Source organism: Python bivittatus, unplaced genomic scaffold, assembly GCF_059951505.1.
Source record: "Python bivittatus isolate LINGU-HERP-01145 unplaced genomic scaffold, Pbiv_v1 ctg000530_np1212, whole genome shotgun sequence".
In the NCBI taxonomy this organism is placed as follows: Eukaryota; Metazoa; Chordata; class Lepidosauria; order Squamata; family Pythonidae; genus Python; species Python bivittatus.
Genome location: NW_028277085.1, coordinates 2,285,395 through 2,312,362, shown reverse-complemented (window position 1 = coordinate 2,312,362; position 26,968 = coordinate 2,285,395). Strand labels below are relative to the sequence as shown.

The 26,968-nt window shown below is 45.6% G+C and overlaps 1 protein-coding gene across 1 annotated transcript; it reads left to right on the top strand.

The window, feature by feature from the left end:
- Positions 1-584: 584 nt before the first annotated feature.
- On the top strand, positions 585-26,644 carry LOC148214779 (uncharacterized). The gene is made up of 4 exons (XM_088148682.1): positions 585-754; positions 941-1,894; positions 12,206-12,338; positions 26,324-26,644. The coding sequence occupies exons 1-4, from the start codon at positions 585-587 to the stop codon at positions 26,387-26,389; spliced, it is 1,323 nt and encodes a 440-aa protein (XP_088004808.1). The 3' UTR covers positions 26,390-26,644.
- Positions 26,645-26,968: the final 324 nt, after the last annotated feature.

Genomic DNA, 26,968 nt, shown 5'->3' with positions numbered 1-26,968 from the left:
TTCCAACTGTTCTGTTCAGTGGTGCCTCATCACCCATTGGGGAGGACACAGGAGAGGGGATGGGGACCCCCGCGGTCTTGCAATGGGTCCTCTCGGGCCACCAAGACCATTGCTCCATCCTGTGTAAGAAGAGCCAGGAGGGAGACCAGGAAGGCCCCCCAAGGGGGCGGGCAGGCATTTGAGGTCCCCGTCATCAGAAGAGGGGATGGCAGACGGAAGGCGAGAAGAAGTCCCGAATTTTGTAGCAGGGAAGCTGCTCTCTGGGGGCGAGAGAGAGAGAGAGAGAGAGGTTGCATCCGGGCCGTTCCCTTACCACCTGCAAGCCGGTGGCCACGCACAGGACACGTGTGAATGCTGGAGCAGGAAGCGGAATCCGGGCCGGGAAGGTGGGAGCGCGATCGCGATCGCGGGCGGGCGGGGGCGGGGCGGGGCGAAGCGAGGCGGCGGCGGAGCGCGCGAGCTGGAGCGCCGGGGGGGGGTCAGGGACGGAGGGAGGGAGCGCGGCGGGGAGGGGGAGGGGAGGGGAGGGAGGCGCGCGACGCAGGCGGGCGGCAGATGCCTGGAAATCAAACCCCGATGGTTGCATGCAGCGGCTGGAGCGGCTCTGGCGGCGGCGGGGACGCAGCGGGGACCGGGGGGGCGACGGCGGCGGCGGCACGATGAAGTATCAGAAGTACCTGACGGTCCTGCAGATGGCCATCGGGGTGACCGCCTCCAACCGGGGCAGCCTCATGCCCTTAAAGAGGAAGCTCTGGTGAGTAGCCGGCGCCGGCGCCGCCGCTTTGCGGAGGACCAGCCGGGCTGCTGCTGCTGCTGCTGCTGCGGGCGCTCGGGCGGGGGAGGGGGGGCGCCGGGGCCGCTGGGGCCGAGGACCCGCCTGCTGACCTCCGCCCTCCCCGGCGTCGCCTGGCCCCCCGCCCCCGACCTCTCCGGGCCGGAGCCTGGTGCGGCATCCCGGCCGGGCGGCGGGCAGCCCCGGCGCCGGGAGGAGCCCCCGGGGACCCTGCGGGGGAGAGGGGCCGCGGCGCGCCCGGCCCGGCGCGGCCCGCGCGCGCGCCGGCGCCCCCCCCGCTGCCCGGCCTCGAAGTTGGTCCTCGCGGGCGAGAGCTGCCGGGCGCATCCCTGCCTCGGCGCTGCCGGGAAAGGCGGCGCGGGATCCCAGCGGGCCCGGGGCTCCTCCGGGCCGGAGGGACCACGTCCCCCGCCGCCTCCCCTCGCCCTCCCGACCCCTCGGTCGTCTTCCAGCGCGGGCGCGGCTTGACTTGGGCTGCTGGGCGCGAAGCCGAGTGCCAGGGAAGGCCCAGGCCGGCCTTTGCCTCGCCGACGCCTGGCTGGACCCGAGGGGGACCCCCGCCCCTGGCCAGCTGCCGGGGAGGCCCACGGGCTGCCCTCTCCCCCGGCGCCGTTTCCCGGCCGGCAGAAGAGCTTCGCGCTCCGCCGGGCATGGCGGGCGCGCGCGGGCAGGAGAGCGGCGCCGGCGGGGCGCCCGGCGCTCCCTCGAGGGCAGGCGGGAGGGCTTGGGGTGGCTGGGCCCTCGGTGCTGGGCCCTTCCGGAAGAAGGGGGACCAGTGGAGGAGCCGAGCGGGCGACGGCGGCCGCGACCCCGGGCAGCCCGCGCCAGGTGCCCGCCCGCTTCCTCCCTTGAGAGGACCTTCCGGGGGGCAAAGGCAAGTTCAGGAGGAGCGACGGGCCTCGTGCCCCTGCTTGGGGAGAGAAGAGGGGCTTTCCAGGGTTGTGGAGACGGGCCCTGGAGGCGATGCGCTGGGCCTGCGGCAGAGGATTCCCCCCGGCTGTGGTTCGTCGGGATCCGGGATCGCTGGGAAGGAGTAGAAAAGAGAGAAGCGCGACAACCCGGCCGGGAGCGCCTGCCTCTCGCCCCCTCTTCGGATGCTCGGTAGGTTGGCGCGTCCCTCCCTCGTCATTCCTCCGGGGGTGGGCGAAAGAGGATCCCGTGAGAACCCGGCCTCTTCGGGTTCGTCCTCTGAAGCTCTTGGCTGCCCGAAGTAGGTCTGCGAATGCAAGCCCCCTTCTCCCTTTCTTTCTTCCGGCAGCGCCCCTCCCCACTCACCCGCAGGCCTGTTTTTACCCTCTGGCCACCAATTTAAATTATTTGAGGAGAATTGGGATCAAGGCACTGCGCAGGCAAGGAATCTATCAGTCGATCCCTCCTTAAGAAGTTCATACGGTGTAGCGGATTATCTTTCGTCCCCGGAATAGTTGGGGAAAGTCCCGTGAAAAGTCAGGGGCTTACAAGGGATGTTACGGTATTGTAATTGTAGCTTGACACGTGCAGGAAAGAAGAGGTGGTAGTTAACTCTGCCCCTCTCAACGTCTTCCCATCTCTTGTGCTTGCAATAAGGTTTGAAGGTTAAGGAGAAAACAGCCACACAAAACTGAGCACTAAAGAGATTCAGGTTGTGGGACTTTTTCAGAGTTGTTTTCTTCCGAGGAACTTTGGGGTCCCCTTGCAGCTCTGTGCGGCGGTTTCCTGGACAATGAGAATTTGGGAAAGGAACCGTGGAGAACCCTCTCTTAGTGTACAGATGGGTTGTGTTGGAGTTGATCTCTCGTTGTTAGGAAGGGTCGGATGTGTTTAATTATATCCCATTTACTATCTGTGTTTAAAAAGCCCGTCGAAGGAACGAACGCAAAGTGGTCTGACTGACATCTGCAGTTAGAAAGTGAGAAGGAAACAGAAGCGTGCAATCTCGGGAATCTGGAAGTTATGCTTCCAAAACTCAACAGGACCCCTTTCTGAGCAGATTTCATTATTACTGCTCTTCGTTCCAGTTTTTGGTTTGGTTGATCTCACACCCGTGTATCTATAGATAGAATACATATGTATCAGATTGCACTCTTAGCCATTTTTCTCACTAGTTCTGCCTTGTGGTTTTTCGCCTCATTTTTCTCGGTATGACTCTCTTTTCTAAAAGCACAATTCCCCTCAAAACAGCGGAACGTACGCTGCAGAGGGGATAGGAAGATTCATTGTGTCTTATATTTATTAGAACTAATTTAAGTGGCATTTTTGTGGAAAAGCAAGAGTTGAGCAACATAAAGATGTCTGTGGTTAGACGAAAAATGGACAGTGCAATTTTTTTTAATCCGCAAAATGCACTCAGAACACACAAATAAAAGTTTTCCCATCTTACATGATGAAAATAGAGGGCGAACATTTGAAACTAAAAGTGTAGCACATGAAGGAAGATTTCATTTATAATTGTCCTTTTGAGTTTTATAAACAAGGGTGATATTATTTGCAAAGAAACATGCAAGAGGAGGTCAGTACTGTGATTTACGTGCTACTCCCTAGTTACTTAAAATGTTAGCACTAGTAAAATAAATCACATAATAATAAAATTAAAAATAAAGGTTTAAAATACTTAGGCTTGGTTGGTGCAGATAATCCTTCTGAATCCGTCTGAATGAAAAATGAAAAGGTAGCAGCTACTGTTTGGTTCCCCTATGGAACATCTGCCACTCTAATTTCCTCCAAGCTAAACACAGCTTGCCCGCTGGGACACTGAAATCTCTATTATTCCATGGTTGGTTTTTATCTCGTGGGTCATTCTCACACAACATGGGGAAATCTCATTTTTCATGTGGACTGCCAGTGTTAAAACTGTGACTGTAGGAAAGCCATTTAGGAAGAAAATGAAGGGGAGGGTCCTCAAATTGGTTCCCAGGGACAGTTTTCATATCATGGAATGTTTCTCCCATTTGGCACCAGTTAGAGGCCCCCAAGAGACACAGTTCTATTTTAATAAGTTTTTATAGCATATAATAGTAGGAAACATCGAACTTCCAGCTCTAATTCTTTCCGAAGGAAGGAGTTTTCCCTGTCTTCTTAAGTTAAAACCAAAGCTAATGATGCCAGTTAGGTTGGCCTTCTCCAGGTAGGCACTTTCAGATGTTTTGGGTTCCATCTCCCAGAATTCCCAAGGGCATTGAGCTTGCAAGTGAAGAATCCTGGGGGATAATGTCAGGCCACCTTAGGAGTTTCATATTTACCTCTCTGTGACTTTCTGTTAGAGCAGAAGGGGCAAGGTAGGTTTTCCTGGCATCTCCAGGTGGGTCTCAGCTGACCTTAAACCCTGGAAAACTGCTGCGAGGTTTGAATACTGACTTGGATGTGCAAATTGTCTAACCTGCTCTAAATAAGCATCCTAGATTACAGAAATCTGTGTTATGAATCTCTGCAAAGGACCTGCACATTATGATAAACCAGCAAGGCTAAAAAAAACTCCACCAAAAGTGTGGGGCAGGCTCACATCTTTCCCAGTCAGGTCCTTACCATGAAGAAAGTGTGTTTTTGATGAGTCTTTCTCATGTGCCTTATGAAAACATCTTTTGTGGTTCATTTATCATATTATCCAAACCACAAGCTTTGATTTGTCCCCTCTTAACAAACCAGAATTTGAAGCAGTGGTTTGTTCTTGGATTCGGATACATGGCTTGTCTAGGAGATAACATCCAGAGGTGCTGGTCTGGATCGAGCAGGAGGCACCATTCATGGTAAGGCAGAAATCTTGGGGAGAAAACAGAAAGAGGATGACTTCATCCTGGTAGGAATGAGGAAAAGGACTTTTCCTGGAGCAATATTCAACCCTGGAACTCTCTGCCTCAAGATATCCCTCCCTCCCTGCCCTGAAATAGTTGTCCCATTCTTGGATGAAGACTGTTGATCTTTCTGCTCTCTTTTTAAAAAGTTGGAAAGGCTCTGAAAATAAATCTGTGTGGTTGAAGTGACCCAAATAGGATTTCTGCCTCATCCTATGCAAGGGAACAGATGTGTGAGTGTGTTGCTAGGCATTCGTGATCGAGGTAGGTTGCTTAGACCAGTGTTGCTCAACCTTGGCCACTTGAAGATGTGTGGACTTCAACTCCCAGAATTCCCCAGCCAGCCATGCTGGCTGGGGAATTCTGGGAGTTGAAGTCCACACATCTTCAAGTGGCCAAGGTTGAGCAACACTGGCTTAGACTAACTGTCAGATAGTAATGTCTTTAGCATTGGTGAATCAGGAGTGTTGCCTCCATGAAGACGAGGTCAATGCACCCCGTGGAAATGTTTTTTGGAAGTGTTTGTCCAGGACAGTCCTTAATGCATAGTACATAGCAAGACAGAAATAAGAAATATATGTGACTACAAGTGTTTTTCAAACTTGGCAACTTTAAGATGTGTGGCCTTCAACTCCCAGCATGGTTTATGGTCCCAACTACTATGTACCAGACACCTTCATTTTTCTGGGCCTTGTCACAGATCTTGGAGGTCCAATCTTGAAGCAACAGCAATCGTGGTAGATGATTTTCTGGCCTTTGTTAAATACCCCCCCCCCCCGCAATACACACACAATGAAAGAAAGCCCACTAGGTTGTTGATGCCCTAGCGGAGAGCACATCTGCTCCATCTCCAGCCTGGCAGCCTTTCAGATGTTGAAAAATGACGTTCCTGTCTCCCCTTTACCTTGTCTTCTCTAACCTATCCTCGTTGGGGTTTGGTTTCCAGACACATCTCTACCTCTTTTTCGCTTGGCCTCAGTATGTGGTTGTACAAAGGTGCAAGACAGAAGCCAGACTTGTATCTCACCAATATGAAACTTGGGTCTGGGGTAGAAACATTATTCTCCAGCTTGGCGTCCTCCAGATGTGGAATGACAACTCCAGTTGCCCTGGCCTTGCTCAGAGACCATGCCCCCCACCAACCGTGGTTGTTTTAGTCCAAACTTCTCTAATTCTGGGAGTTGAAGTCCACACATCTTAAAGTTGCCAAGTTTGAGAAACATTGGTCTAAATGATCTTTTGCCACGTTTCCCCAAACTTGTCCGTGCATCCCTGGAAGTGTGTCATCTTTCAGCGAAACGAGATATTCTTGGCACACACGTTCCATTAATTACACCTCCATTATGGAACATTTAGTTTGCTATTTTAATAAATACTGTCTGCGATACATAGTTTAAGCTTCTCCCAGGTCAGTCATTTATTTACGAACCAATTAGTCTTTCAGTTTGGGCTTCCCTCTCCAGTTCAACCTTGAATTGTTGAAGACTGAATGACAGTATTAATTTTTGGCAGAGGGAATGAATGTGTTAATGATACTCTTCCGAGTATCCCTCTTTTTTTTCCTTTTGCATAAAGAAAGAGAGGTAGGAGCTGTAATAAAATAGTAAGATCCCATTTTTCTTCCAGCTATCTCTTTCTGAGATGTGACATTCGGTTTCCCCTGCCTGATTTTCCTGCCCTCCCCACTTTCCCCAATACTCAGGCAGTAGCAATTCACTGCACATCTTTTGGAAGTTTCCTGCTCTAGTGGGGTGTTTCCCCTAAAGATTTTGTGGATTTCTGCAAATCTCCGATGGTGCTTCTCTTTTGCTCAAAGCTGTATAAGTAACACCTCTGCAACTGTACACTGGAAATAGAGGGGATTAAATAGAGAGGATTATAGAAACAAAATGCTAAAATTAGACTGTTGGACAGGCAGAGCGATCCAATAAGAGTTCCTCTGCCCTCAGGGTGCCCATCTTTGTGGAGAAAGATTGCGTCCCCGTTGACCGCTGAGGCTAGCTAGACAGAAGGAATCCCTACAGGCAGTTGAGTGATTTGCCAGAAGATCATAGAAACTTGCAATACAGCTGTATGAGATCTTAGAAGTCATGTAGTTGACCCCCCTGCTTAATGCAGGATCCACTACAGCCTCTCAGACAGATGACCATCCAGGCCCATCATCCTGGCTGCTGTCTCTTTCTTTACTCTCCACCATGCTGAAGAAGAGTCCTGCTTATGTATACCTAGAACATCAGTGTCAACATGACCTACAGTGGGAATGCATTGAGAACGTTGTCCCTTTTGTTTTTGACATGAGCGTGACCATGTTCTCATGATCATGAAAAGCAATTATGGAAACTTCTCAGTTGAGTGGCTGGAGAAGCCATCATCTTTTCCTTGGGGGAATCAGAATGAAGTGCACCAATCATGGCTGAGTCTTCCTGACTTGATCCTTTTTTGCTCCAGCAGTGAAAAGATCTGACATTTGATGTGTTGTGACTTGGGGAAGGCTGGGGGATAAGGCAGGGTGAAGAAGAAGAGATCAAACAGACATGGAGGTCAGATCTGAGTAACAACAGCATTTGAGGAGTGGGGTAATGTGAGAGGCATATTTATCCTTGCTGGCTCCACACTCAGAGTTTTAACTTCTGGCTATAAGCATCTGCCTGCAGAGCTGAAGCAGAAGCTGGAGATTTAGTGTCATCTCCTTGGCCTTGTGGCTGAAGGGATGGGAGGAGTGGTAGATTGCCACAGACTATGTCCTTGCTATAACTCTTCCTGGCATTTCGTAGCTCTTTAACTACAACTCTCAATTCTTCAGATGTTGGATGTCTCAGTGTCCCACATCTCAGTGGAAATGTAGAATAGACATTGAGTGCAGAAGGGGCTGGAATCCAGCCATAAGACCCAGTTCTCTCTCTAGACAGACCAAAAATGAGCTTTTCAAGGACAGCTTGCTTGTCAAGTTCATCATTTTGTGTTTCTTTCTACAAAGCCCTAGATTCCATTTTCTTGGGGAAGGAGGGCTTGTTCCCACCTCCTCTGATTGTTTTCTCCTGTTCAGAACATCTCAAGAAGCAATGCACTTTCATGAAGACACGTCACCTGCACAATTAATCTGTAGTTTCCTTAACAAAAGACAGAACCCCAACTTCCCCACTGTTTATTGCATAATTTCCTTAATAAAGCACAGTTTTTTCCAAGCCCCCCCCCCATCTCCAGCAGCTCTTCTGGCTTCGTTAATATTGCCTCTTCAGATTTCCAATCTTTCCAATAAGATGTCCTCTTAGACCTCACTGAAAGAATGAACTATGTTTTGCTATGTTATTGTCCACTTGGTGTTCAGATACAATTTGCATGTGACCGATGGGGGGCTGTTATGAGCCACAGTAGCCCATCTAAAGGATAATGTGTGTGCCATGATGTCATTGCGTGAATGGCGTGCTTTTATCGTTTGCCCCATCATGTTAGGTGTGCAATGACAACACGATGTATGAGCGTCATCCCCACACAGACACCTATGACATGATCTACCCTGTTTTTAGATAAATGCAGAGAAATGGAAGGAAGTGAAGTGAGAGAATGGGCCCTAGTTTCTCTTGTCAGGAAGAACCAATTCTGATCCATGTGAAGCTGGTGGCTCTTGGTGGTGTGGCTCACATGTTTGGCATTGCAGCTGTTTCTCTTCTAAAAACCTAGTCTTGAAAACTCTAAAACAGCCTGCTGACATCTGAATTCTAAGTGGCATTAATTTAGAATTTGGCAGTGTGAGACTTCCACATTCTGAATTCTACATTGTGCAAGAGACAGAACCATTTGGGGAGGGGGGTATCAGTGGTGGAAGAACCCCCAGTTCTGAAGCCTCCTCAGATGATGCTGAAATAGCTTCTTCCTTCCTGTTGACATTGGTGTTTCTTTGAAATTCCCACCTTCTATCACTTTAATAAGGTAACAACGACCTGTGGGATAAATGTGTTATAATAGGTCCCCTATTCTGGGGAACATTGGCAGAACCCAAGACTTTAGAGATAAAGATTGAAAAGCTTGGCCAATCTGGTCATCTTCTTTTCTCCTTGTCATTGATGCTCCATGGTGGGATGGTGTGCTAGAACATTCCACCGTTGATGAAAGGAGGACCACCTGCAGGAGAGAGAAATATGTAGTTTCTGCTGATTCTGGGACACCCTCCTAGGGTCTATAGATCGCCCCGTGACATATATCTCCAATGCAGTGTGAATCCAATAAGAAGACTGCTCCTTTTCCGTCTATTTTTAAAAGCAAGATTTTATAAGAGACATTCTCTTTTTTCCCTTCCTTACTGAAATAGCCTTTGGGTGTTATTGGAAACATGGCTGCAAACAGTCAATGTTACCTTTTTTCATTTGGTCAGTTTTATTTGTTTGGGTTTTGGGGGGAACATCTGATTTGTGTAATTAATGTGTGTTCACATCATTGTCTTGTTGTTAAGTTAACTGCTTTGTCAATAATTGGCTTGGGAAAAAGCTCTTAAATATATTGAGTGTTGCATTTTAATCAAGAGGGGAGCAGTTTTGTGTTGTGTGTGATGGTTTGCAAGAAGCAGGGATGTGATCAGGACATTGTGCTTCTCACACTTAAATGGGATCATCTGAAGCTTACTTGACCAAGAGCAGGATCTGGTGTCCCCAACAAAGCTGTGGAGTTCTCTGCCAGAAGATGCGGCAACAGCTCCTAGCTTAGATGGCTTTAAAAGAGGAAGTAGACCCACTCCTGGAAAATAAGGCCACGAATGGCCACTGGTCAAGGTGGCTATTGACTGCCTCCAGTTGAAAGGGCAAGTGATGGTTGGAGATGGCCATTTGTCAAGCCTTGTTTGCAGACTTTCCAACGTCATATTAGGATGAGACACCGTGACAATCAGCAGCTTGAGGCTGATCCAGTAGGACTCTCCTTTTGTTCTGATGATCCAGTGCTATTCCAAGACAACCTAAAGACACCTGGACGACTTTGCTCCATAGCAAAGGCAGATTTATTATTCCTTCCCCTGCAGTGACTTGGTTTGACCTCCACTGGCTCTTGAAAGACCCACCGTTGCTTGCAAATGATTGCCCATCATTTTTAGTTCTCAGAGTACATTGAGGGTCAGAAGGTGCATGTCTCCAAAACTTTTTTTTTTTTGGCTTTATGACAAAAACTGTAGCGTCCTTCTCTTCTCCCAGTGCTTTAGAACTTGGAACTACAGAATCCTACCTGCTAAACTGGATTTTCCATCACCCTGGTTTTCTTAAAAAGGGTCTTCCCTCAACCTTTTTTCCTTAAAGGTTTTAAGAAGATAACCTTGGGAGGCAGGGCAGGAGGCATAGTATGCAACCTTCTATCCACCAATGCTGGCTACAACCATCCTGGGAATGTAACAAGGAGTCAAGGGCAATGAAGGCATTATTGCCTTCAAGTTTTCCCCACACTTTTGTTGTCAACCTAGACAAAAAGACACACCAAGCACCCTTGTATTCTAGGAAGAACTGAGATTCCCCTGCAGATCTCTTTGAATTTAATATTTGACGTTCAAATGAAGTTTAGGCTTTGCGCCCTCCCCACACACCCGCCCTGTATAATTTGTGTGGCTTTTTTGACTTCCCTTGTTCCTGCCAGAAGGTTAGCATAAATAAAATGCCATTCTTTATGAAGGCAAGAGGAGATTTATATAAAAGGTATCAATCACCCAATTAACTTCCCTCTAGGGTGGCTTTAGAATTCTTGGGCCAAGGGGACTGAGCACCAGTTTCCTTCCGAGAGGTGTAAATCTCGACTTTGCACAAGCAGTTTATGTTTATGGACGTGGAAAAAGGGTTTGGTGGAACTTCAAAAGCTTTGATGGGCTGTTCACCGCTGGTTGGAAGTTCTACTTGCTATGTTTTATCTTGATCTTAGCATCTTGCCGTGTTTTCCTAAACCATATATTTATTTTATTTATTTGTATTTCAAATTTGGTCACCGCCATCTCACGAGGAAGCCATCCTGGAAGCATCGTAGAAGCATTACTCACTTCTTTTACATCGTACAGATAATTGATACCCGAAGATGAGCATCTTCCGATGCCGAAGGGGAGAAAGAACTCCTGCATTATGTAGGAAAGAGATTTGTGTCCAGCATAACTTTGCAATAGGCAAGTGATAAGAAGAAAAATCTTTATTCCAGTCAATGACCAGCACATAATAAAACTCAATAATGTAGAACGGGTTACATGTATTATGGATGAGTGCAAATCATAAGCTTAACTGGATGAATCAATCAGTCGACTGTGCATTTTGCATACGATATTGAAAAATGTAGCTAGCCGACGGGATCAGGGGGGTTCTGAAAGTACAGAATTGTAAGTAGAACTGGTCAGAATGGCTGGGAATGCCTTTATTTATGCAAGAGATGAAGCTGGACAGGTGCCTCTTTCCTTTAATGCATCTTTAAAGACACAGAGGTTGTGTTTGCTTTTATCAAATGTAGTGTTGAGTCTGAACCCTCAGATGTATGGACCAGGGACCAGGATACATGGCTGAGGTCTCCACTGAGATTGAGGGTGATGCAAAGAAAATTCCACTGGTAGAGTTCAGCTCTGAAATGTCACCTTCTGGAGCAGTGTTTCTCAACCTTGGCCACTCTAAGATGTGTGGACTTCAACTCCCAGGATTTGAGACCCAAGGGCCAACTGTCCTTTTTCCAGATCAGGCCGACTTTGCAACGTCCATTAGTCTCCCAGTGCCAGGTTCAGCCCAAAAACTCCACGAGACAGTGCAGATACAGTTCTGTTGTGTTTATTAGCTTCCACCTCAAGACAGAAATCTCTCCAGACTGAACCTAAGTTCCCAAGCCAGCAAGCCACAACACCGTGAATTCCTGGTGGCTGGCTGGGGAATCCTGGGAGTTGAAGTCCACACATCTTAGAGTGGCCAAGGTTGAGAAGCACTGTCCTGGAGCTTAGTTGAATGGGTTATTGATCCACTGATCCTCCTTTTCTTGGTTTCCTTTATTTATTTATATAAGTAGGTTGTCCCAAGAAGCTCCCATATTGGGCCCCTCTCGTGCCATTTGGAAGTGGCGCGGGGCATTTCCATTCCATTCGTTCTGACGGGGGAATATCGGTCCACGCTATCATCATCGGCTGTGCTGAGAAATGGGAGGAGGGACACCCCCTCGCTTCTGTTGGGGTGAACTCGTGGGGCTTTGCAAGTGGCTGGTGATGCCCCTCTTCCTCCCCACCCACCCAGATCTTGGGATCAGTGGCAGAGGGTTAAAAAGAGAGGGGCATCATTTCACGGCCTGCTTCTTTCTATATACGGTATATCGGGTTGACCATATTTGCGATATTGGTTCTTGTTGCAATATTTGTTGCTATTATTGAGTGAATGGTTTAGAGATCAGGCCTCCTCCATAATTAATCCTGTAGTAATTTGGGGGCATGTTCTAAAATCCAGCAGAAGTGGACGCACAGGAGAAGTGCAGATATAACCCAGTGGGATCAAGAGCGGGGGGAACTTCCATTTGTTACACCTCCCGGTATTTAGGTTTGATTTCTGCCCGGCTGCAAAAGCATCGAGACCTTTTCCAAGTCATCGCAGGGGATGGTGTCAACTTTTCTAGAAAATAAAAAACCCAGCCTAAAATGCAGCTTTTTTCCCCTCTTTCTCAGGGTCGCCCCCTCTTCCGAAAACCCCAGTGGTCCGAATTGTAGCATAAGCCAAGGGAAGCCTTCTTTGAGAAGGATAAAAGGTCGGATCCATCGGAGCAAAAGCCTGGATAGCTTTGATTTCTGCGAGTTCGATGTAAGTACCTGGTCGGTTCTGCCTTCCTCCGCTTTTGGGAATTGGCGCGCGCAGAGTGGCAGCCGGATCTCGGTCAAGGTGGGGAGACGCGCAGGCGCTTCTCCCAATAATTTATTGGCTGCCCAATGCCAGTGGACTCTTAATAGTGAAATAGAAATAATTCCCTTTTCCTGTAGAGTCACTGCTGCTGATAGACTTCTGAAATCTTTCGACTAGGAAGGTAATACTGCCAGGAGCTTTTGCTTTGCAAAACACAATTACTCTATGGCCAAATTCTGTTTTGGCTTTTAAGGATCTCAGCTCCTGTTAAACTCATAAAAAATTATGGAGGAGGATAGACAAACCTTTTTGTTTCATTTCCTATGATGTTTGCAGTTTTTTTCAAGGGACATCTAAAATAGATCTAACTGTTTTGGTGTGCATCTTCACACGCATCTCCAAACATATATTTTGCAAACTCCTGAGCATTCCTTTTCAAATAATAATAATAATAATAATCTGGAGCACCCCTTGAACACCATCAGCATTGACAAAATCACCATCAGTCAATTGCAAAAGGCAGCTTTACTTGGAACAGCTTCCATCCTGCGACGATGCCTTTAATAATAGTAAACAGCAACATCTGCCTATCCCAGGTCCTTGGGAAGGAATCGATAGGTGGACAAAAATGCCACCAGTTTAAACATCTGGCTGGCTGTGTGACCAACCATAATAACAGTAAATAATCATAATCATAATAGACTCCCAGCGACTCTGGCAGCTTACAAATTGTTAAAAACATTTAAAAACAAGTAACAATACAAAAAACACACACAAAACAAAGGAAGAGATACGTTTTCCTAAGGCACCCTTATTTTTGATCAGAGAACTGCATTCACTGAAGTGTTCTGCTTTACATATTCATTTGGGAAGGGTGAATTAGCTTGGTTTCCATGAAATCAGGTTCCAAAGAAATTTCTCCTCCGTGTCTAATGCCCTTTTGGGGACTGCTGAAAGAAAACAGTATCTGGGGTTTTTCCCCCTACAACTGTATATTTAAATAAGAAAAAAATGGGAAAAAGTGTTCCAAGGTATGACCCTGTGCTTGGACTTCAAAAGTAGTACTCAGAAAAAACTAACTCAGTTTTTTGCATGATGTGTAGAGAAGATTTTACTCTTCGCCTTGGTTTTCAGAAGAATTGTGCTTTCCGTGCTATGGGCTTGTAAGGCAGCAATATTTGGAGAGCCCTTTTGTTTGCAAGTCTTGCTGTTGGGTTTTGGTTAGCTGCATTGGCGCCATGGCACGCTGGAGTGGCGGAACCGTGTCGCTGAGCTCCTGGTTTTGAAGGGTTTCTGGTGGACAGCAGCGTTCCCGTTTGGTGGTCCACGCAAGTAAGATCTGGCTGCATCTTGCTGAGTGATGTCTTCTGAGCGTGATCTTTGGAAACTTTCTTGTCGGATGGAATCTCTCTGGTGACCTCGACTGGAGGAGTGGTGGGTGGTTGAGTTTGGAGGAAAAGAGACTTGGCTGCTGATTTAGAGGCTGGGAATCATAACTCATCACTCACCAAGACTGTTTGAGTTGAATTCCACTCCTGGGGACTTCATAGACACCTCCATGTGGTCTTCTCGGCGGCAGCACAAGACGGCTTTGCTGTTGCTCTTTTCTGAGATACGACCAGGGGATGATGAAGATGAAGATGATGCTGATTTTGCATTTCCCGACTAGCCAACTTTCTGGAGATTTTCTCTGATTGCCTATCCAAGTTCTAACCAAACCTGAGGCTGCTTAGTTACCCAAGCTGCCACGTCAATTTCTGCTTTTCATGGGAGCTGTCCCATCTAGCTCCTTTTTAAGAATTCTTGCTCCTTTTTACCAACTTTAGCGCTCCTGCCTTCTCATTCCCTCCTATTTTATAGCCACTCCTTTGTCACTCAGCCCAGCTGAGGAGCAGGAAAATTCTTCATTCCTCGGGGTATCCTTCCAACCTAACGATTAGTGGCCATTAAGACCCCCAGGTATAATCTTTAAAAGTTGTCTGGCAGGACTTACGGATAACAATTATGTGCATTATTTGACCCTCTTTCAATGGGAAGCTGTGCCCCCCAGGCCTCTGTTAGCAGATACATTTCTGAACTCAAAACCAAGGGAAACGTTGTTAAGGGTTAACGAATTTCAAAGGACCCTAAAGATTTAAAAGAAGCAATCTCACTTTTTTTTTTTAAATCTTCAAGTTTTAAATAAGTGCAGGCTTTAACTACAGGTATTTGGTGCTTTGCTGTTAATTAGAATTCAGTGGTATATTTTAAAAGTCTAAAAATATGATTTCACTGTTAGAAAGAGGGAGAGAGACTTTTACCTTGGTGACTGCATGTACAAATATGTTATTGTGAATTATAAACCCGGATAGTTTATTTTCAGCCCCATCTGCCACTGATTAAGCTTATGAACCTGATTTAATTAAGGCCATTGGTCTCTTGCTGCTCCCATTTGTTTTATCGCTCGTGAAATGACAGAAGTGAGACTTTTCTGTAGAATGGTTCTAGCACTGTAAGCTGGCAGAACTTTGCAGTTAATTCGGCAGGTTATCAGTGTAAAACATGAATAAATGCTTCTGCTTAAATTATATAAGCAGGTCCGTTTCAGTTCAAGTCAGGTTCCAGAGAAGGTAGTTGGATTGCACCAGGCTAATCCAGAATTGCAAAGCTGAAACTCTCTCTCTGTTGCAGGTCCTGGATGGACCTTGCCTTAGCAAAGAGCTGATGACTGGACAACCCTTATCTCTGGGGGTTCTCTGCCATCCTAGAAGATCTAGGCAGGGTGTCAAGCCATCATAGCAGGGCCCTTGTAAGAATTAAACAGACTTCATTGAGGTGGCTTGGTGCAAGGCTTAGGGGTGAAGTGCAGGTTCTTGGCAACTACGATAAGAACCTCCAGATCTCTATTAGTGAGTTCCTTGAGGTGGAGTTTCTTTGAACGTTGTGAATCTTCTCTTTCCTGATTCTTCTTTCAAGCCAGATTGAGCTGCTGTTCATGAGATGAGCTACCACCAAACTCCTTGCCCTCTGAGGTTCATTTACGTCTAGCATTCGTCCTGTTTCCTTCTCAGCCTCCACCCAGGTTTCCACACAGGTCTGTTGCTGCTCTTTTGTCCAAGGTAGATGAGATGAAGGCACTGATGGGAACTTGCCCTTGATGTTCAGGGAAGGTGACAGGGACAAGTCATTCACTGGGAGGGTGGGGAAGGTGGTGCAGAGCGTACCTTCTCCTTCTCTAAGCCTCCCCTTTGGCAGCACAGTTGAAGCTTCAAGAGATCTGGGGAACCATGTCCTCCCACGCTGTCAAGATCAGGGGATGTAGCTGACCCAGAAGGTCATGACTTTTGGTGGCAATGCTTGAGAGAGATTTTGATCTAGTGGCGTCCCACAATGTATGAAAAACCCTTGCCTTAGAAATATAGGTTGTTGTTCTTATATTTTATGGTCCACCAACATTGTTTCCATCCTTAAATCTTTCACTGTTGCTGCTATCAGTTGGTTTGCCTGTGACTTCTTGCATTGTCCTTAATCTGCTGATGGGCCCATATTTCCCTGATCGTTTTAGTCAAGGGGGAGTGTTTCATGGTGGGGGGGGGGGATGCTGGGGTTGGCCATTCATTTCAGGTCAATCCTCTCTCCTAGGGGGTATGGAATGTTTTTGTGAGATCCTGATTATGACCCGGCGGCTTTATTTAGGAAGCCAAAGAAGAAAGCTGTTTGTTGGGCTGTTGTGTCCCTCATTTTCTGATTTGTGGTCACTGTTCTGCTGAGTTTAAGAGCTGAGCAGCCTCACCCAGGTCACTGTGATCTTCTGTCGCTTCCAGGGTTAGAAAATCCACTCACCTGCCATTTGGTGCAGAGACACATCTGCCTTTTAGTTCCTCTGGAAACCTTGCGATGACAACATATGGCCGCATCTGCTCTCTCAGTGGGCTGTTATTTAAATTGAGGATATGCTAGGAAGAGTCACCTCCGTTGGCAAACACACAGTCCCAAACATGTGGGGGCTGCAGCGGCAGCTGTAATTAAAATCAACCTTGAGGAAATCAAATCAAATAATCAGCCGGCCATACCGCTTATCTCGTGCATTGCATAAAGGGATGCTGACCTAAGGAGAGAGAGAGATTTCTTTTATTGAAGAAGATGGCTCCATGGCTGCCTTTATTTTATTAAGAGTTTCTAGCCAGATTGTGTCCTTTCTTACAATCCAGTAACGTTTAAGCCCCTTGATTATTATTCAGTCAGGGGTCCTTTCTGAAGAAAAACGTTGGGTTTTTCCCTTAATGGGGAAGGTCCAAGTTGCAACGGTGAATGCAGAGGGAATTCCATACAATAACATACAATAAAAATGCATCATGTTTTAGATCTTTCAGGTACATTAACTGTTGTCTATCCTGGTTATTATTGTACGTTTTTGTTTGTTTCGGAAGTTGTCCTGAATCTTGTGGAAATCGGGGTACATAAAACTAGGAAATCAATCAGTGGCACCTAATGTGCCAGAAATTCATGGGCATTGTTGTCCTTAGCCTAGCTAGGTGACTTGATCAGCCAGTCAGGTCCCACCTGGCCCTATATAATGACTCTTCCTAGAGCAGACTGAATTGTGTGGGAAGCCAAATGAAGCATCCGTGTGCTTCTCACCCCCACCTCTGAAAATGGGTCACAAGTCCTATAGGGCAAGGTCCTACAGCTGCTGGAGGAGAGAGTGTGAACTTTTTCTATCCTAGTTTTATGCCATCTCCAGTCCAGAGAATTTGTGGGAATGGCATAAAACTAGGATAGTTTTAATCTTTTAACCCATCTTCCTTTTCATTCATTTCCTGCTCCTCTTCCTCAATGCTGCAACATCAGCTTGAGCTCTGCTGCTTACCCTGGTGCTAATCTTTGTAATTCTGATATGGAATACTCTGTTGAAACTGGCAATTGATTCTTTGCATTTTCTCCTCCATGAAACCCAATCTTGTTGGCTCTATCCTCGTTCTGAATGATGAAGCAGCCAGCCCCAGTTGTCAGAGTCATGACTTCTGAGGCTGCTCTCCCACCCCTTATTAACTAAAGGGGTGGGGGGGAGAATAAAATGAGAAATGGGAAGGAAATAAGGCATCTGTCTTGGAGGAATAAGTCATGACTCATACATATGTTTGGTCCAGTTTGATTCAAGCATTCTTCAGCTTGATGTCCTCCAGAGGCAAAGCATGAACCCTAGGCAGTATGGGATCCAGGTTGATGGGGATCTGCGGCTAAACTGCTAGAGGGAGGGACAGGCTGACAACCTCAATTACTTCTTTGAAACTGCTGATGTACTTGCAAGCGGCGACCTTCCAGATGTTGGTCCTGCTGATATTGCTGGACAGCTCCCCTGTTTCACTCAGAAAGCTGGAACCAGCCATGATCCCAGATGGAGAAGATTGAATGAATGTGGGATCCAGCAGGAAGAGGACAAAGAGTATTATCACTCAGGAAATGGAGCAGAAAACTCATTCAGACTCCATAACCTGAAAGCACCTGTGTTGGGCCCTTGGAGTCTCACATATTCCTTGCACTTCTCCTGTCCTTTTCTGCCACGATTCCTTTCCTGATAGGAGATGAATCACAGCTTACCTGTTTTATTAGAAGGAGCAAACTAGAATTTATTTCCATGGATTCTGGCAGGTTTATGGGGAAGAGGAAGCAGGCAGAACAGGCTAGAGTTATATGTCTGAGAGCAAGCCTGAGAGAACTACAGAATTATCACTGTGGGACCCCCCAAAAAATCAAAATATGATGTGGTCCTTTTTTTAAAAAAAGTCTTTTATGTGTGTAAGCTGTTTGGGAGCCCTAAAATGAAGTGGTCTGTAAAAGCAGAAGTATTTATTTGTTTTAATGGAGTGGTAATATCCCCACCTGTTTGTTAAGTGATGGATCTGCTCTCTCCTGCTCGCTCCCTTGAGCTTAGGTATAAAGATCAATAAATCAAATTTCAGTTTTCATGACCAGGTGGCTAAAAATACAACTTAATCTCTTTTATGTGGATCAGGAATGCTGATTCAAACATTACTTGGCTAAGATAGCAAATGTTGTTTAAAAGAATAGAGTGTTATTGGACTTTCCTGGCATTGCAGAGAAAGCACTTACGTGTGGTCCTGGGTTGCACCCCTAATAAATTGCTTTTCATGTTTTCTTGGTGTTATGCTATTTTATCTCTTCCTTGCACAGGCAAAATGTTTGGCTTCAGCTTGCAAGCCAGAAAACATACAATAAATCCTTTCCTGCTTTTAGACATGTGTTTACAGATTTCTTTCTATTTTTTTTAATTTTTTTTGTTCTGATTCCTTGGAAGAGAAAACCTTTTCTTCAAAAGCCTCTTGTATCCTATGCAGAATAACTCAAGATCAAAGAACTATTGAAATAAATTCCATTCTGGCTTTAGCGTGATATATATTAACCCACTGGGGGATGGACAAAGGTATATTAATCCAAAGATTCATAGTGCTAGTTAAAATGTCTGTTTCTTTATTGCGGTTCCTGAACTAAAAAGTAGCAGCTACAGCATTTCTGAGATCCAGAAAATGTAAGTATCTAAAAACTGTGTAATGTGAGCCAGTACTGGTGTCAAGACTTAGGAGAATTCACTGAACTGATTTGAACAATCCTTCTGTAAGTTTAGCTATAACTATCTTGACCATTTCCTTGAACCGTGGAGAAATGAATGTTCTACTGTCATGTATTCTCTTTTTTCTTTTTAAAAAAGAGGCAATGGAACATGAGATACCTACGTAGTTTCCAGCAGTAGAATTGTCTACCTGCTACAAGAAAATTAAAAAAAATTCTGCACTGGAGTAATTCCAGGAAGAAGAAAATGAAAGCTCAGCTCTCCTTCTAGGACACAGGATGCCAGCATGATCTTCTGGAAGTCTTCCACAAAGGCTGTTCCAGAATATGAAATCTGGGCATCGCTGTCTTATGTATTCCAGTAGAAAAGCCAACCAATTCTCTCCCCCTGCCAAAAAACCCCCAAAACAATCCACACCTCAATGAGACTTCTAGGGAAGAAAAACGGTCCCCAAGTAAGAATTAAAAACGGTGATGTCACCTTGCTCAGAGATGTTTATTAACACAGTCTTGATGCTTCTAAAATGGCTTTCCTTTAAATCTTCTAATACAGCAAATAGGATTAGTTTTTCGGCTGTGTTTGTTTATTTTGGGCGGCCAAAGCATTTCTAGGGAATCTGCTAAGGTTGGTTTCTTGGGCAGCTGATGGTCTGGGTTCCCCACCCCACCCCACCCCACCCCAAGACATATTCAGCACTTCATCTTGCCCTCCTCAAGTGGCCTTGGCCAACTGCCTTCACCAAAACAGAAATCAACCAGGATCCAAATTGAAATCTGTCCCCCCATCTCTCCAAGTAATGCTATGTGCATCAGGAGCTGATGCCAATTTAAAAATGAGATACCCCAGCTAAGTCAAAGTTGGATTTCTTGTCATGCCCTTTCCTGTCCCCTCTGGCTGATGGTGTAAGGAATGTTCCAGTGAAGAAGAGAGACAGATCATATTTTTACCAGCCTTGTGCAGAAAGCATACATATGTTCGTCTGTCCTGGAATGACCTCGGAAGGCAGTTTGGCTAAGTTTTGGCATGTTGCAGAAAAGCCAGGTTCAGTGAGGCACCTGTTGGCTCATGTCCATGATGCTATCAACTCCTGTTTTCTACCCTCTTGAGAAAGGCATTGTTTCCTTTCTTTTGAACCCAACTCCTGCAATTTCATGGGCACGTCCTTGTAGTTTTCTTGACATCAGCACAAAAGTGGTTTGCCGTCATATTTTTAGAGGATGTTCTCAACCTCCCAGTCTATCCTATAACTCTGGGTTTTCCTGGGTGGTCAGCATCCGATGCTCACTAGGTCTGTCTGTGCTGAACTTTTTTTGAGATCAGCCAACGTCATCTAGGTGCTTCAGCCTTGGGGTAGATCTTCAGATTTAGCCCGTCTCGATTCTGGGTTCGTGTTTGGCATGGATGTTTGTGTATGGATGTGAATGGGTGGTCAGATGAAGACTGGACATATAATCAAAAATTGTTTTTTACATGGCTTTCAAAAATAGTAGGGGCTGAATCCAAGGAGACTGGACAGTTGTTTCATCATTGAATGGGAAAAGTAAATTCTGGAGTTCTTTAAACAACAAAATTGAAAGCAGCTTCCTTCTCACAAAAGGAAGGAGAATGCTAAGACAATGTTGAATGACTTCTTGGGATGGCACTCCCTTTAACATTTCCAAGATCTGAAGTAACAGGTTTAATGGAATCTTTGGGGTTCTAGCACAGTTCCGGTCATTCTCCAGTATATAGGATTGTTGTAGTGGGACCAGCAGAGGAAGAAGCTATGGAGGGCCACTGAACCCATTAGCCATTGCAATGGATTCCACCAGCTCTTGCAGTTTCTCAGCATCAGTGTGAGAGATGAGGAGCACACACCTCACGTCCGAGTGGCCTTCCTTCATCTGCTTCCTCCCACTCCACTATCTCCTCCATGTTACACTTGTAGTTCTCGTCCTCTTTTTTTTTAAATTGATGTTGATTCTTCCTGATCGTTGTCCTTCGGAAGAGATGCCTCTCAAACTTTGCCACACTGTCAACTGTGATGAAATTCACTGACTTGAACAAATCATTGACACAGCAACCATTTAGGACATCCATCTTCTCCTCTGTTGAGGCAAGTGCATTCCCCAGAGTATCTTTCCTGTAGTGTTTTGCCCTCTTCAGACTAGCTGATGGCCTTCCTAGCTGGAAGCCTGGTAGCTGCCTACAAGGCCGCCATGTTCCCTTATGAACTTTGGCTCAGCAGTAATAAAAATCTGAATTAGTCATCAATGTAGGCAATGAGAACAGCCTGGATCTCTCATCTCTACAAGGCATGAATGAATCCTGGAAAAACAAGAGAAATATCCACCAGCAGTATCTGGAGGGGCAGAAGGACTCAACAGGCCTCTTTTGCTCTTCCTGGGCTGTCAGACAGTCTCTTGCCAAGGAGCTGAACATCATGACTGAATCTGTCAGTGCAGATTCAATGGAACCACAATTGTCTTTTCAGGTTAAAAATGCTTCTGGAATTGGTTTCTAAGTTAGTGGAACCAGATGTTGTCCAACCCCTGCTTCAGATTCCTTAAAACATCAGTATGTTGATGAAAAGGCTACCAGGTTCTGAGGCTGAACTACATGCATACTCCCCATGGGGAAGGTGCTCAACACTGGGAAAGGTGGTGAAAATGAAACAGGTGTCCCCTCACCAGAAGTTCTTTGGTGCCAGATCCATTGGCTAGCTGAGTAATTGGGAAAAGTCTGTTTCGACTTTTTAGAAGAAATGGGTGAGATTGCTGGAAAGAGCTGTCATCAAAGCAGGGGCCAAGTTGTGAAGTTCCTTAGTTTGGGGAAGGCCCTTGGCTTGCATAGAGAAGGTCCCAAGTTCAGCCTTCATCATCTCCAGGGAAACTTGGAAAGTCTTCTGCCTGACACAGTGGAGTGTTGCTGCTGATTAGTGCAGAAATATAGATCCAGATAGAGCAAAACTCTGACTTGATTTAGCTTCCTGCGACCTCAAGAAACCAGGTTGGCCTTCTCCTGTTTGGGCACCTATAGATGCCAGCTGAACAGCCTTATTGCAAGAGATTTAATATGGTGTTGTGATTATGTCTCCTCCTCCTCCTCCTCCTCCTCCTCCTCCTCCTCCTCCTCCTCCCTTTATTTGTTTAACTTTATGCACAAGGAACAAAGTTAAGGTAGTTAAAGTAAAAGATATAATTAAACACATTGGAAGCATAACTTGGCACCATATTGCTCTCCATTGATGTTCACTCTTAACTGTTGCATGGCCAAAACCCCATTCAACCAAACTCATTTGTACTGGTTAGATACAGGGGGTGTTTCTGATGGTTTCCAGGATGAAGGGGTGCAGATTCAGGCTGAGAGGAATAAATAAATGATCCATTCCAAAAAGTTGTCCAAGATAACGTGCACCCCTTCTTGGAGCATGAGGCTCTACTCACAGTCACTCATGCCCTGGTCACCTCCAGAATGGATTACTGTAATGCGGTCTACATGGGGCTGCCCTTGAAGAGCATCCAGAAGCTTCAGCTGGTACAGAGTGCAGCTGTGTGGACAGTTATGTGCGTCCGTGCACCTCTGTTCTGCAAGCTGCGTTGGCTGCCAGTTTGCTTCTGGCTGCAATTCAAGGTGCTGGTTTCGACTTTTAAAGCCCTACATGGCACGGGGCCAGGTTATTTGAGGGACTGCCTCTCCCCAGTTACATCTACCCATTCCACCAGGTCCAGCTGGAGGGGTACGCTGTGGGTCCCATCTCCAGAGGAGTTCCATCTGACGGGACCTAGGAAGCGTGCCTTTTCTGCTGTAGTCCCCGCCCTCTAGAACATCATACCCCTTGAGGTGAGGTTAGCCCCATCTTAGATAGCCTTCTGGAAGGCCCTTAAAACATAGTGTTTCTGTCAACCCTGGGGATCCAAGGTGGCTGTATGAGGTCAAGGGACTGTTGTTCTCCTGCAATCTTGGGTTTTATGTTTTTCATTTTATTTTTGTTTGATTGTTTTTAGATGGCTACGTAGTTTTAACTGTTGCTATGTTTGTATACCACCCAGGGTCACATTTTATTTTATTATAAAATAAAATAAAATAAGTTCTTTTCAATAACCAATCACTATAGTTCTTGGAGGATTTTAGATTGTTGTAATACGTACATAAACACACACGCATTAATTTTTATTCCAGGCAAGACTTCCTTCTAAGCAGTCAAGTCCGAAATCTAGGTAGTATGTTAGATACTGATTACCTCTGACTTCACTTTAATTTTTATTTATATTCTTCACCTCTTCTAACCATAAGCTGAATGATGCCTTCATCAGTAAGGGAAAGGCAGGACCTAAATTCGTGACAAAGAATAAATAATTAAAATTTTAAAACATACTTAATGGAAAGCACACAGCTGTTAACAGTCTGCTCAAGCCTACACAAGCACATTGATTTTGGGGGGCCTTTTCTGCTTAGATTGGCAAGAGTGGTTTTCAAACTTCTGTCTCTTTTCTGCATCCTGCAGAAAATCCTGCAGACCTGAATCCTCCAACCTACCACTTCATTGTTCAACCAGGCAAAGATGGAAAATTGCCAATTTCTTATGCAAGTCTAAGAAATGGACTCAAAGGGTGATAGCGTACATGGAAGCTCATGAAATATAGATGGATTAAAATTTAAGGAACGTCAGAAGTACTTACTGTCCATTAACCACCAGAAATCATGCAGGTCTTTTTTCTTCTTCATTGGCTTGTTTTTAAGTCACCTCTGGCAATCTGAATGGGAAGGATGAGGAGAGATTCTGGTTTTGTGCTTTGGGGACATATTTTTTTTGGCCTTGAGAAAGTCATATTGCAGCACGTCCTTCCAAGACCAAATGGCCTTCAACTCCCATCGTACTCAGCTTTGGCCAAGCTTTCTGAAAACCATAACGGCCAAAGTTTAATGGATTTTGAGAACTGCAAAGGCTTCTACCAACATTCCTGCTATAGTTGTAGAAGTTAGTAAAGCATTCGTTGATGGAGCTAACCGCTAGCTCTCTTTGTTCAAAGAAGGTTTGAAGAACAATGGCTTCCTGAAACAAGTTTAAGCCTGCTCTGGATAGTGATATCTAGAAAGAGAAGGGGCTGACTTCTGACTTGACATATTCTGTCTTAATCCTTGGATTCAGGTTTCCTATAAATACCGATAACACAGCTGATACACTTAACCAGTATAAAGCTGTATGGAGGGACCCTATACAGGTGTTGAGTTCATCCAATGCACCAGCTACGCTAATCAGGTCTTGAGTACTCTGTGGTTCAGTGTGTTGTGGCAACCCAAAGAGGACCTTTCCATGGTGTATTCTTTGAGGCACAGCACAGTAATTGTGTTCTGCTAACCTAGGTGGAAGATTTAGCATTGTAAGGGCTGAACTGCCAACGTGGAACTAAGGCTAGGGAGAACGGTTGTATAAATCTGGAGTAGATGTTGACCAAAGCTGGAAAAAGAATGGCTAACAGTTTGCTGATTTGAAAAGGTGGGGGAAGGATTTAAACCCTGAGTCTGACGTGCATATAGGGTTTGATTACTGTGTTCTGCAGTAGGCTGATCTTCTATGGATATATGTCTTCTTTGATAACTACAATAAGAGCTCCTTATCTAGTGGTGCTATGTCTTGCAGTTAGCTTCTGAATGCAGGTCATATTTTTGGAGGGTCAGGTGTGAAGTCTAACCAGCATGTGGTGCAAATCAACTCACCCTCTCTCTAGGTGAAGGTGATATAGGCCAAGGAGCACCAGTTGCATCAGACCTGAAGCTTTTTCAGCCATCCTGACTGGGTGGGGATTCCAAAAGATGTTGTCCCGAAACAGCCGGAGGGTGCAAGTGTGAAATGCTGCGGCACCCTTTGTTGTGAGAGAAACAGTTTCAACAAGGAAGCATAACATGGCAGAATGATGCTTCACTTCTTAAAATGAATTCAGAAGACCAAGGCAAGGGGTGTGGGATTCCTGTCACTGCTAGTGTTGTTCATCCCAATATTGTAGCAACAGTCTCTCTGATAGGAGTTAGGGCGGGGGGCAAAAGGTTCGGCTGTCTTTGGACATGTAGTACTTAAAGAGGAGGACAAACTTTGGAGCAACATCTATGAGTAATCCATATGAAACCAGACAATTCCTTCCTGTGTTTTAACAAAGCTTCAAAGTGGCAACCCTGACATTAACTTAATGAGTACATAGCATCTGTGAATCATTTAGCTTGTTTAAGAATAATAGAGTGCATTGTTCAACAGGGACTTTAGAGGGAGAGCTGGTTTTCCCCCCTTCTTCTTCAATCCATTGATGTTGTTTAAGAAGAGGACTGCAGAGGTTTGCAAGTTCATGTTTGCTCTAAATACAGAGATTTTGGAATGATCTTGGCCGTGCTAGAAGATCCCGGGGGTATCTTCGGTACACCCAGTTTGAGCGGCTGTGTGTTAATTAAAAGGTGTGTGTTAAATCCTAAACTGTAACATCCTTTCTTCTAACTGTGAAATCATCACCTGGATCTAAAAAGCATTCCATTAAAAATGACAACGAAGCATCACCAGGGCCAGGAACGGTACTGGTAGCCAAAGGGTGGTTAGGGATTGGATGAAGGAGAAGATGAATTCCTTGATGGAGAAAGAAGGCATCTCGCATAAAACAGGACTTCTAGGTTGTGTAATTACATCTGAATCCAGAGTCTATGGAGAGGTGGCTTTTTAACTGAGGAGAGCCTTAATTAGGTACATGTACCCGTCGCACCACCAATTGTCCTTTTTGGGTTCTGCTGGGGATGGGAGAGCTGCTTTTCCTCTTGCCACGGCTTCTCTTCTCTCCAGTTTTTTTCTTCCAGGTGAAGCTTCATGACCTTCCCATATGCTCAACTGGGCAAATGAGTTCATGACTGTTGGTGGTCTCTGCTGCAATGGGCAAAGTCCACTTGGCTTCTTCCATGCTCTTGTCTTATAGACCTTGTTGTATCCAATTTAAGCTTCCGTAAAAAAGGGGGAGCAGGCATGGAATGAACAGTTTGGGGCAATCAGTTTGAAGGACTCAGCTATTTCCCAGCTGCAGCCCATTCTCTTCTCTCAATTTCTGGCATGATAGCTTTGGCTTCCTGTCTTGTGTGGTCAGAAATATTGCTTCTTCATGGCACATAGTATCTTCCTTGACTTTTCTTCTTGCTTGCCTTCACACCCCACAGTCTCATAACAGGTGTGAAGATCTCAGTTCTTCATGATGGCAAGTTTCTTCCTCTGGGGGGTGTCCATAGGAAGGTTCAGAAAAAGTCAAGGTAGCAGTCACAACCATGTGATCGAAGCCTCACCCTTTTTCACCTACGTTGAAGACTTTTCTACTTTCCTCAGAGCTATGGGAGAACCTTCTCATGATTTTGATATTTTTCATTGCAGGAGGGAAAATTCCAGGATCAAAAACGCTGGTTGGGTCAGTTCAACCCACAAAACCTGATAGGATAATCGATTGGATGGACTTTATGGGGTCATGACTCTTTTTCCATCTGTTCAAATGCTCTTGTGTACTTTATCAGAATTGTCATTCTTCAATGTATGGGTCTCTCCTTTTAACCTCCCATCCAATGTAGGGGGAGGCTGCCATAGATCTGTTTTTTTAAAAAATGGGACCTCTCTGAACTCAGGTACAAGTTATGATTCAGTGAGGGAGAAGCTGAGTTGGCGTTTCTGTTTTTGGATGTTCAATGCTACTGCATTCAATAAAATTACCAAACATTTAAAACATGCTGACCTTGGTCCCCATTTCATTAGAATCCAAAAACTGGATGTTGTTCCATTTAGCAGAAACCACTTTACTTCCAGGAAGTGTTGATGAGACGCAACTGCATTTCTCTGTTAGAATTTCCTGAAATCACTTAATCCTTTTCTCTGGGGAAACCCTAGCACTTTTTTCCCCATTACCTCTGCTGTTCTCAGTGGGGCGATATCCACATGACTGGAGCCAAACCACTGTTTGGATCATCTTTTTCCATATACTTTCCCGTCATGCCATTTCAGACACATACAGAGGAGACCAGGGACGTT

Coding starts and splice junctions, on each gene's coding strand:
- LOC148214779 (XM_088148682.1), top strand. CDS start 585: ATGCAGCGGCTGGAGCGGCTCTGGCGGCGGCGGGGACGCAGCGGGGAC. Junction 755..940: donor CCCTTAAAGAGGAAGCTCTG/GTGAGTAGCCGG, acceptor TCCGGGCCGGAG/CCTGGTGCGGCATCCCGGCC. Junction 12,339..26,323: donor TTGATTTCTGCGAGTTCGAT/GTAAGTACCTGG, acceptor TTTTCATTGCAG/GAGGGAAAATTCCAGGATCA.